This window comes from Mastomys coucha, unplaced genomic scaffold (assembly GCF_008632895.1).
Source record: "Mastomys coucha isolate ucsf_1 unplaced genomic scaffold, UCSF_Mcou_1 pScaffold22, whole genome shotgun sequence".
Taxonomy (NCBI): domain Eukaryota; kingdom Metazoa; phylum Chordata; class Mammalia; order Rodentia; family Muridae; genus Mastomys; species Mastomys coucha.
This window is the reverse complement of record NW_022196905.1, coordinates 233,417,199-233,428,800: the sequence shown is the minus strand read 5'-3', so window position 1 is coordinate 233,428,800 and position 11,602 is coordinate 233,417,199. Positions and strand designations below refer to the sequence as shown.

Here is an 11,602-nt window from a genome sequence, read left to right as displayed (position 1 = left end):
ATAAATTGAAATCATGTAACTTTTCTCATCATAATGCAATAAAAGTTAAAAAAACAAAACAAAACAAACAAACAAACAAAAAAGATACATCTTGTTATGTAGCCTTGGCTGGACTGGAATCCACTATGTAGACCAGGCTAGCCTTAAATTCATAAAGATACACTTGCTTTTGCTTCCCAAATTCTGGGATTAAAGGCATGTGCCACTATGCCTGGCATAAATAAATGGATTGTTTGTTTGTGTTTGTTTGTTTATTTTTAAAGAAAGAAACCTAAGCCACGTGGGAACTGAGTGCTAGGGAGCAGGTGGTATTAGAGACAAACAGAATATGGGCTTCTTCTATAGGACTTCTTTCTAGAAGGAAGGCACTTGAAGTCACTCTCCGTGGTGCTGAAATTTGGAATAGTCCTTGTACTTGGGTCCCTCCCTAGCTCTGGGTCCTAACTTCAGCTTTCCTAGCACTGGGATCAGAACCATGTATGGCTGCCTCTTACTTAAAATCATTTCGATTGCCTTTATTTATTTGTTTATTGCACTGCATGCCATAGTTTGCATCTGGGGTCAGAGGACAACTGCAGGGATTGGTTCTGTCACTTTTCTATGTAGATTTTAGGAATGGAAGTCAGGTTGTCAAACTTGTGTCTAGAACTTTTTGCTGAGCCATTCCTGCAGCACCCCCTGACCTATTTTTTATATGATCCTGGAGATCACAGATTCTCATGCTTGTGCACCACATACTTTACTTCATTGAACCATCTCTCCACCCTCTGCTATTCATTTTTCCTAGAAACTCTGATCAGGTGGTGGCTGAGACAGTGATGGGGGTAAGGGGCTAGAGGGAAATATACAAACTGAGTCCATGAAAGGGAGTAGCTATAGAGACAAAAGGGAGTTCTCTCTGTGTCTCTGCTTCTATCTCTGTCTCTGTCCTTCCCCTCCTTCCCTCCATCCCTCCTTCCCTCTCTATATTTCCCTCCCTCTCCTCCCTCCTGTCTCTCTCCTCTTCTCTTCTCTCCTCTTTCACTGTCCCCCTCCCTCTCCCCCCTCCTGTCTCTCCTCTCTTCTCTCCCTTCTCCCTCTCTCTCCCTCCCTACATCTTCTCTCTCTTTTTTCCTGTCTCCCCTCTCCCTCCCTCCCTTTTCTCTTCCCTGTCCCCCCCCCCCGTGTGTGTAACACAGGATCTCAGGCATACTAGGCAAGTGCTCTACCACTAAGCTACATCCCAGCTTTGCCTCTGTTTTTGAATAGCCATAGTTATCAAGGAGAGGAGGTTCTATGGAGAAAACAGAAAATGAATTGTAGAATAGAAAAGTAAACCACGCAAATACATACAAGACACATGCAAGACAGCATATGAATACCACTGACCAGAAACAGAGGAGTGAGGCTGTCAGAATCCATTGAGCAACACACATTATCCTGCTTTGACTGTCAGAACTGTTGGCTTTTATTGGTACCAAATGAAACAGGAAGTTTTAGAAGTATTAGAGATCTTCGTTGCCACAGAAAATGGCAAGTCACAAAAAAAAAATGACTGAATATTTGCTTATATATGTTCCTACCTTGTAATCTTTCTCACCTTTGCAAACCAGCTCAATCCACGGTTCTAAGGAAGAGTTCCGAGATGGCTCTCAGATATAGTAAATTCTTAGTATTGTCTGTTGCTTTGGTGCCTCTGCTTTTTCTCTTCGGTGAGACAGGCCCAGGCTGGACTCAAGCTCACAGCCCCCTTCTCCATCTCCTGAGGCTGGGATTACAGATCCACCCCCACATGGGAGCTGCCAATCATCTGAATGTAAGAGGGATGCTCCCATTCAGAAGCATCCACACACCCACTCCTCCAGTCTTTGTAGGGATTCAATCCAGACATCTGCCTCGGGCCAAGCTGCTCCCGATGACCACTCCCCAAGAGGACAGGGAGAAATAAGCTACCTGACTGACTCCCAACCCCCACACCCTATATGAACCATGTAAGTATGTTGAGGTAACCATCCTCTGTCAGAATTCTGATGACACCAGAAGGAGGAGGAGGGTGAGAGGGAAGGAAGGAGGAAAGGAGGGATGGAGAGGGAGAGAGAGTACCATTTTACCAAAGAAAATCTCCAAATGGCCAGTGAACACAAACAAAGATATTCATTGTTTATGACAAAATGCCAGGGAAGCTCAAGTGATGTCCCTCTACACTAGAGTGGCCAGAAATACATGAGGTTCTACTGACAGGAAGCAAATGGCACTGCCGCTTTGGGAAACAGTTTGGCAGCCTTATATGGAACTCAGCATATATCCAGTGTATATTCCAGCAATTCTGTTCTCAGGCATAGATCCCCCCCTACCAAATGGCAACACATGGACTCAAAGACTTGAATTAAAATGTTCATGGGAACAATATTCAGACTAATCAAGATCTGGCACCAATTCAAATGCCCATCAGTTGGCACATGGACAACATAATGTAATATATCTGCATGGGATAGTCAAACTAAAATAAAGACCATAAAATATGGATGAGGATCCCTGCGATAAAGGTCAATACAAAAGAGCTCCCTTCATACAAAATGACCAGGGACAATCCTAAAAAGGAGGAGGCCAGCCGGAACTGACCTTGGTGAAGCAGGAACAGCAGCGGGGTGTGGACAAGCAGATGAGAGTGACTGCAGTGGTAGTCTCACACACTGTGTAAATATTCTGATACTGGGCTCTGCCCATGATGAGCAAAGCCTGTGGGGTTATCAGGTGCATCTGCACCAGAACACACCAGGACACCAAACTCTGTGGTGATGCATGCCTGTGACTCCAGCACTTGGGAGGTGGAGGCAGAGGGATCGCTGGGTGGTGGTGGTAGTTCTGGGTCATCCTTCACTACATAGCCAATTTGAAGCCTGGGCTACACAAGACCCTGAAACTCCCTGCCCCCACCTACCAAAAAGAAAATGATACACCCAAATTAAAAGTCAAATGATATGTAGCATGCCAGAATCCAGCTCTGCAGAAATCCAGTGTGGTGGCACAAGCCTGTGATTCTGGTATGTAGGAGATAGTAGCAAGACGAGGCAGGGAAAGAGCGAGGGAGAAGGGAGGAGGGGAAGAGTGGGAGATGGAGAGGGGGAGGGGGAGAGGAGGAGGGGGAGAGGGAGAGGGAGAGAGGATGAGGACAAAGAGGAGAAAGAAGAGGAGGAGGAGAAGAACTGGAGCACAGGCATGTTGATAAGGGGAAAATTATGTGTTATCTGAAAATAAGAAAAGTTTAAAAAAAAAAAAAAAAAAGCACTAGGGCATATAACACTGACCACACGGCACTGTTGTTATCATGTGCTTTGCCTGAGAGACACAGTTGAAAAACTGTTTCGGCTCATGGCTTCGGAGGGCTCGAGTGCCTTTACTGTTTCTCTGCCATGGTGAGGCAGAAAGCCATGGCAATGTATGGAAGAGGCTGCTCCCCTCACTGCTGCTAGGGGGCAGAGAGCATAGCAGGAAGTGGACAGGGCCAAGCAGATGCCTCCTTGTGGGTCACCTTCCCAGTCTCACTCTCCTGTCCCCAGCATTTTATGAAGGCAAACCCTGCATGGGTATGTTGAACCATCGGTAAGTCAGAGCCCTCATTATCTTACCATCTCTGGAAATGACATCAGACACAATCAGAGGTCTGTTCTGTGTTCTCCTAGTTGCTCAACAGAATCACATTGGCCATCAAGAGTCACTATCAAGGGCTGGAGAGACAGCTCAGTGATTAAAAGCATTTGCTGCTCTTGCAAAAGACCCATAGATATGGTAGTTCAGCTCCAATGGATCTGGTGCCCTCTTCGGGCCTCCACAGGTATTGCATGTATATGATGCACATACACATGTAAGCAAGACACACAGACAAAAATAAAATATATAAACCTAGGGGAAAAATATCTAAAAATAAATGTTAAGAAAAGTGAACCACTAATTATGAATTATGATTACCACCATGGTGGGGTGTTACTTGGGGGAAGCATGAGAGGCCTTCTGTGAGACTAGAAACATTTCTCAGCTTTCTGAGGGAGGCGGCAGAGGGATGTGTGTGGTCAATTGCACAACCTTTGAGACAGGAGGTCAAAGAGGCCAGAAGCGGGTGTCAGGTCCCCTGCAACAGAAGTTCCAGGTGGCTGAGGGCCACCTGGTGCAGGGACTTTAGCCTGAATCATCTGCAAGAGCAGCAAGTCCTCTTAACTGTTGAGCCAAACTTTCCAGCTCCCACACTTGTACATTTAAATAAAACAACAACAATAACAACAATAGTTGTTATTATTTCACAGCATATCTGCTCTTTAAGAATCACGGCTTTGGCTTCTGCTTCTGAATCAGGAAGAGTTGTTTGTTTTTCTAAGAATGCATGGAGAAGCCAAGTCATACAAGATAAGTGTGGCTTGTCAACAGCAGCTAGGACAGGGACAACCTTGAGGTGACATCCTGTAGAAAACCATGAACATGAGGTTCCGTGCCCGTGGCCTGCCTCTCTTCTCCTGGGGACATCTGTTCTTCCTAAGATTTTTCTATAGAGAGTTTGAATTGCTGACGAATGGAGGTCACTGCTGGTCATGAAACACCTTACTGGTCACAGCAGGAACGGATTGCAAGAGTACGCTAAGGGCAGGAAGCCATTCCCAAATACTGTTGGCTTCCTGTGTGTCATCAGGACAGACACGTCCAGGGGAAGAACGTGGCTCAGTGCTGACTATGCCTGTGTGAGACAAGACTCTGCCTACAGACGGGCACAGGGGCTACAGCAGGGCATCTGATCTCAGGGGAGGGGTGTGGAGGAAGAGAAGCAAACCTGAGAGTCCCTGGCCCTTAACAAACAGCACGTTTCTCCTCCATCTGCTCTTTTCCAGTCAGATCTTAGATCTGTGAGCAAGGAAGCAATGAAGCTTTTGAAGAAACCAGAGAAGGAGCATTCTTGTGGTCCTCGTATAGAATAGCAATTGTTTTTATTGTTTTGTTTTCTTTTTGTCTGTGACAGAGTCTGGTCTTATATAGGTTAGACTGGCCTCGTTCACCAAGTACCTGAGGATGGACTTGGTCTCTTTGATCCTTCTGCTTCCACTTTCTGAGTTTGGGGATTAAAGATGCTCCAACAGCCATGCCTGTCTAGTTTAAAATAGAATATAGAACAACAGAACAGAAAACAGAATAGAAAACAGAACAGAAAACAGAACAGAATAGAACAGAGTAATAGGGCTGGTGAGATGGCTCAGGGAGCATATGTTTGTCACAAGTCTCAGAACATATGTAAAGGTAGAAGGAGAGAACTAACTTCACACATATGCTGTGGCATGCTAGTCCCCCAACATCATGCACGCACACACACACACACACACACACACACACACACACGCCAATATTTAAAGTAAATCTAAAGAACTGATTGATTATACTAACTAAAATTAAAACCTTTAGCAGTGGTCAAAAGACAGTGCTAAGGAAGTGAACAGGAAACCCACGAAGAGGAAGAATATTCTTGGTGTGTATATTCACAAAGACACATGCAGAACAAATAAAGGATCTCCAAAATTACTACGGAAAATTCAAACAGCTTTGTAGACCAACAAGCAGAAATAGAGATGTCAAGGTATGAAAGGAATAAAGTGAGGTGCTTGGTGTCGGTCATCACAATCACTGCGAGGGGCACTAGAAACCTATAAGGATGGCTAAAGGAAAAACGCAGACAAGACCAAGAGTTGACAAGGTTATGGGACAACTGGAACGTCACAATCTGCCTGTGGAAGTGACATTCGATCTGACTACTTTAGGCAGTTTCTGCTGGAATTATCCTATGCCTATCCCCACAAGTCACTAATTCCAACCCTAGAAATACATGACCAAGAATGTTCAAAAGCCTGAGCCACCCACATTACAAAATAAGTTGTAAGTTATATGCCATCTAAGATGCTAAAACGATACACATCCAGGTGAAGACAACAGCCGTCTCTGCTTGATAGGTTAAGGGAAATTCTCACTTCCTTTCTATAGCGAATTTCCAATGAATATGTATGCCTTTTTGTCGTCATTTGTTTTCTGGAACAGGTTCTCTCTGGGCAGTCCTGGCTGTCCTGGAATTCACTATGTAGACCAGGCCTTGAACTTAGAGACCCACCTGCTCTGCCTTAATGGCATGCACCACCATGCCTAGCCTGCGTTACTTTGATAATCAAGAGAGCCGTTAAAATAAAGAACACTAACATTTATCAAGCTCCTGCTATCTGCTAATAGCTCCCCCATGCATTATTTGCTCAGTCTTCAGTGGTGCTGTAAGAAGTCTGAGAGGTCAGGAGCAGGGGCTTGAGGGCGTGGCATTGTGATAGTGTGGATGGTGGGGTTACCACGACACCTAGGTGCAGAATTATTTAGCCTCCACCATCATCCTGTAAATCCCATTTTACAGGCAGGCAAACTGGAAGCCACCTGAGCACTGGCAGTCTGGGTCCAGCCTGTCACATCAAGTGCCTCCCCTGAGCCTTCGATGCCAGCTCCTATCAATTTTGCCTCTTACCTGCTGTGTAACCACAGGCAAGTTATTCAACTGTATAGAGTCTTGGCTCTCTCATCTGAGAAATGGGTTGATAACAGGACCTACCTCAGAGCATTTTTCATGGCCTGAATGGAAAATGTCCCCGTAAGTTCATGTGTTTCAATATTTCAACCTCCTCTGGTGGTATTATCTTCGGACATCACGGAGCCTTTGAGAAGCTGGGCCTAGGTGGCATATGTCGAAGAATAGCCAGGCCCGCTTCCTATTCCCCTCTGCTTCTGTGCTCCTCCCTGACAAAGTGTGTATGAGCTCATCATGCTGTAAGCCTCTGCTGCCATGGACAGAGCCTCTCTATCCACCATGCCCTCCCTATCGTGGTGGACAGCACCTTTCCTCCCTTAGGCTGTTCCTGCCCTGGATCCTGTTACAGCAGTAAGAGAAGTAGCTGAACACAGTGTTGTTATGAAGATAAAAGGGCAACTGAAGGGATGGAATGGGACCAGACCACACTTCAGTCCTAAGGATGGGGTGAGAGCAGAGCGCACCCTTCAATACCAAAGTGCCTGCTCTCTCCAAGGTGCTTATCTGAGCCGTGACGGCTGCACACAGGCACCCTGGGCATCCCAGTATCTAAGAAGCTGCCAGCATGACTGACTGTAGGCAGGGCTCAGGGCATTATCAGGCCACTGAAAGAATGAACTTCAATATGAATACTGTCTTAATAGCCAGCCTTGAGCAAACAATTTCATTTATCACCTCAACAACCATTTTCTGAGATCTGGCTGTAAGCTGGGCACGTCTGTGGCATCTCAGGTGAGGTTTGGTCCCTTTGCCTAGAGCCCAGCGAAGAGCAGAGAGGCAGAGCTAGTATGGCAACGGTTCCACAGAGGCAGCACCAGGAAGCTTTGGCTCCCTACCCCGTCTAGCCAGCTTCTTGGTCTCGTGACGCCTGCCTGAGCCATCTCTCCTGAGCAGCTTCCTAGTGCCAGCAGAATCCCACCCTAATGGATCACACCTCCACGTTGGTCAGCACCCCTAGACGTCCCTGAAGTCCAAGCAATCAATCTAGAATGCAGAGTTGACCACACCCTTCTTAACTTCAAATCCGTCATCTCCCTGTTCCCCATAATGGTCTAGTTAACCTTCACCCCTGACTCCTCGCTTGCATTTCCAGTTCAATACTCCCCCGTCTCATCTCGACATTGCCACCTCTGTCCCCCGCACCTCTTTGCATGCTTACAGTTCAAAGCACTGTAGTCCTTTCCCAATACTATCAAGTTAAGCAGTCATGTCACCCACCGTTGTGTCTTGGCAGATGTCCTCTTTTGTGCTGACTCCTTGTCCACACTTCTGACTGATCACCTCTGGGATCATCACTATGTACATCTCTGCTTGTCCCTCTGCTGCTCCCGAGGCAGAGATCAGCTGACTCATCCCTGCAACCCCTAGTCCAGTGGTTCTCAACCTAGCACTGCGACCCTTGAATATTGTTCCTCGTGTCCTGATGGCTCCCCAACCATAAAACTACTTTCACTGTTACTTCATGACTGTAATTTTGCTGCTGTGATGATCGTAATGTAAATATCTGTGTTCCCTGACTGTCTTAGGTGACCCCTGTAAAAGGGTCATTTGACCCTCAAAGGGATCAAGGCCCACAAGTTGAGAACCACTGTGCTCATCAGTAGCAACTCTGATAGCCAAGGTGGGGCAAGGTCAGGGAGAGCACGAAAGGGTGGAAGGGGAACATCACGTTATTCGAGGGCCCTGGGAACTTGTGACAGTATGGCTTTCCAACAGGCCACTCCTCCCATCCCTCCCAGCCTCCTCTCCCCTCACCTCTGCAACTTCCCTAAGTCACAGGCGCTGTTCTCTGATTGCCCGCACTTGGTGAAGCACCTAGCAATGTCATTCAAGTCGAAGACCTCATACTCATGGTCCTCCTTGACCCGGCGGCAGATGTTCCTTGGCTCTTCGGTGGTCTTCTCCTCTAAGGGAGGAAGTGGAGTGAGATGGGGCAGGTGGGAGAGGGGCTGTGGCCTAGGAGAGGGAGCTGGTCTGTCACTCAGCTAGCTGCACTCCGGCAAGATTCCACCCTCCCCAGTCCGGCGGTTCTCAGGGTTTGAGAACCGCATTTCCACCTCCCGGGGCTGGAGAAACATGCCATGTGGTTTTCCAGACAAAGGCTTTGCATGGTATTGTGCAATGTTTTATCTATTCAGTACTGTGTGGCTCTTTAGCCACCTCCTCCACAGAGCCTGCCTGGTTTCCTGCAATTGCTCCATCAGATCCTCCCAAGGCCAGGCAGCTGCTGCAGCTATAACTCTTGGTCTGCCCTAGCCTCCCATCTTTGCCTGGAGTGGGTAGAGGCTGCTGCAGGCTGAGGCTGGGGAGCAGTCAGCAGATGCTGGAAGCTGCTTCAGGACTAGAGACCAGTTAGTTCTGTGACTTCTGGCGCAGAGCCCTGGGCCGTGGAATGCAGAAGCTGCTTCCTGTAGCTGCTTAGCTGTTTGTCTTCAGGCAAATGACTCAATCGCTCGAAGCTTGGTCCTCTCACCCTTGACGTTTCAGGGATGAAAAGAGATGATATACTCGAGCACACAGACCGTCTGAGGTTTTCTGGAGGCTGTGACTTTTTTTTTTTTTTTTTTTTTTTTTTGAGACAGAGTTAGTCTCTCTGCATAGTCCTGGGTGTTCTGGAAATCACCATGTAGGTCAAAGTGGCCTCTAACCCACAGAGATCCTCCTGCCTCTGCTTCCCGAGTGCTGCGATTAAAGGCGTGTGCTACCACACTTGGCTATGTGTGACTTTGTTTGTTTGTTTGTTTGTTTGGTTGGTTGGTTGGTTGGTTGGTTGGTTTTTTGAGTCAGGGTTTGCTTTTTACAACCTTTGCTGGTTTTTGATTAAAAAAAAAATTATCATTGGGGCTGGAGAGATGGCTCAGAGATCAAGAGCACTGACTGTTCTTCCAGAGGTCCTGAGTTCAATTCCCAGCAACCACATGGTGGCTCACAACCATCTGTGATGGGATCTGATACCTTCTCCTGGTGTGTCTGAAGACAGCAACAGTGTACTTACTCATATAAATAAAGTCAATCAATCTTAAAAAAACACACACACAAAAAAAATATCATGGACATTGCCACTTTCTATTTAAAGGGAGCTGGTTCATTTTCAAATATTAGTACAGAAAATAAAATTCATGATAAAGGTATAGCAGGACACAGGGTGAACGAGGAAGAACATATTAGAGCATATTTATAAACGTTGGGTCTAAACGTCGTTCACTTTCGCTTTGGCTTTCAAACAGTATGTGGTAAGACACACTGAGGCCAGGTGTTAGGCTTAGTCTCTGAGACTGGCACCATTCTAAGGAGGGTTGGAGAAGAGGAGGAAGGACTCGATGGGGCGGGGTGGCCTCAGGGTAGGTGAGAGAACAGCTTTCCTCCAAAATACCTAAGGGAAGCTCCTGGCACCCAACAGAGAAGTCCAGAGCCCTGCTTTGTCCTTGTGGTATAGCGCAGGCTAGCCTCAAACTTAAGATCCTCTGGCATATTTTCTGAGGAATTTGAGAGCCTTGGTGTGAGTTCAACAGTTGGGGAGGCAGCAGGTGGGGGGCAGGCTGGAGGTCAGAGGCCAGAAGGTGACCATATGCTCCCTATACCCTGCTCCTTGTTCCTTCACTCCCCACCCTCCACTCCCCACCAGCCTCTTTCCCTTCCGTAGCCAATACCTGGAGATAGCCCATCCCTCAGCTTTCAGGCTCAGGGTGCCAAGAGCCTCCTCCCTCAGGCAAGCAGCTACCAATTTTATGCCTCTTTTTGGCACCGTGTATGTTTCTTGGGTGTGTAAGCAAAGAGCCAGGAGGTAAATGGACAAAGAGCATACAATGCCACCTCCTATGTCACTCTGGTGACAGACACATCATCCAGTCATGAGCATCCCTGCCACCACTGAAGCCGCATCTCCGTTCAGAGAAGCCTTGCTGGCCTGTCCAGCATTGCCTGCTCTGTCCCAGGATGCCCCTGGCCCCAAGAAAGACAGCTCCATCACTTCCTATCCACGTTTATATCCAAGGTCTCCAATAGCCCAGGCTGGCTTCAAACTCACTATGTAGCTGAGACAGAACTCAAACCCTTGATCCTCTGCCTCTGTCTTCTAAGTGCGAGTATATGTCACAATACCTGGTCCACTTTTGAGCCAGACACCCAACTTCATCCTTGACTGACTCCCCCAGCATCAGTAGAGAAGAGATTTTTTTTTTTTGAACCAAGGGATGCTAATCTGTGTGGCTAGTCACCTGTCCATAAGTGACTCAGAGAGGTGGACACCTAAGGATACTTCCCAAAGTTGGAGCAAACAAGGAGAGGTGGGGCATGGAGACAGGAGCATCTCACCACTCCACATAGCCATCACTCAACAGCCAAGAAGGACATAGCCATCCACGGAGGCGAGGGTAGTAGCAGGCTCAACTGGGGTAGAGACAGGACTAGGAACCTCATGGTGGCATATTAAGCTGAACTGTATGCGATGGGAGTGGTCTGGGTCCTGTCTCCTGTCACTGATGACACCGAACAGTGCTGACAGGGATAGGGAGTCTGTGATGGATGGAATATATGGGCAGAGCCGCTGCCCAACCTTCCAGGCTCAGCTTGTCAAGTCCCCGATGCCTTCGCCTGGAGCCCAGAATTGAATAGCTTGTTTGACCTACCATGTCCTAGAACCTGGTTCTAGCCAGGACAGATGGACAGGACAGATGGACATTCTCTTTCTTGCCCACCTACAGCACACTATGGGGTGCCGACAAGAGCCTGAGACCCAGCAAGATGAATAGGGATGACCTAGAGGGACAAGGCCAGAAGAGATGATGAGGTAGTCACCATGAATCCCCATTTTCCTGTACTGGCTGAATCCCTAGATCTCTTCCCATGCTTCCCCAGGGCCCTTGGCAGCAGCACAGAGTCTCCTAGGCTTAGCAGGAGAACTAGAGGAGCCCTGCCCGCTCACCTGAAGTCAGCAGCAGAAAGAACAGGAGGCCCAGGCTCCTGGCTGTGGCCATTGGTGCTCAGCGGAGTCCTATGGCTGTGTGGTCCCTCGGTCCCAAGCTCTGT

General features: G+C 47.7%; 1 protein-coding gene across 2 annotated transcripts in view; it reads right to left on the bottom strand.

Moving 5' to 3' along the window:
• Adgrg3 (adhesion G protein-coupled receptor G3) overlaps positions 1 to 11,599 on the bottom strand; it is a 26,795-nt gene extending 15,196 nt beyond the window's left edge. The window contains exons 1-2 of one of the 2 annotated variants that reach the window (XM_031340943.1): positions 11,499 to 11,599; positions 8,330 to 8,480 (exon numbers count right to left, since the gene is read on the bottom strand). In XM_031340943.1, the coding sequence (XP_031196803.1) occupies positions 8,330 to 8,480; positions 11,499 to 11,550 (203 nt within the window). In that variant the 5' untranslated portion in view covers positions 11,551 to 11,599. The remainder of the gene's footprint in view (positions 1 to 8,329; positions 8,481 to 11,498) is intronic. The other variant, XM_031340944.1, reaches the window with a different exon arrangement.
• Between the last annotated feature and the right edge of the window lie 3 nt (positions 11,600 to 11,602).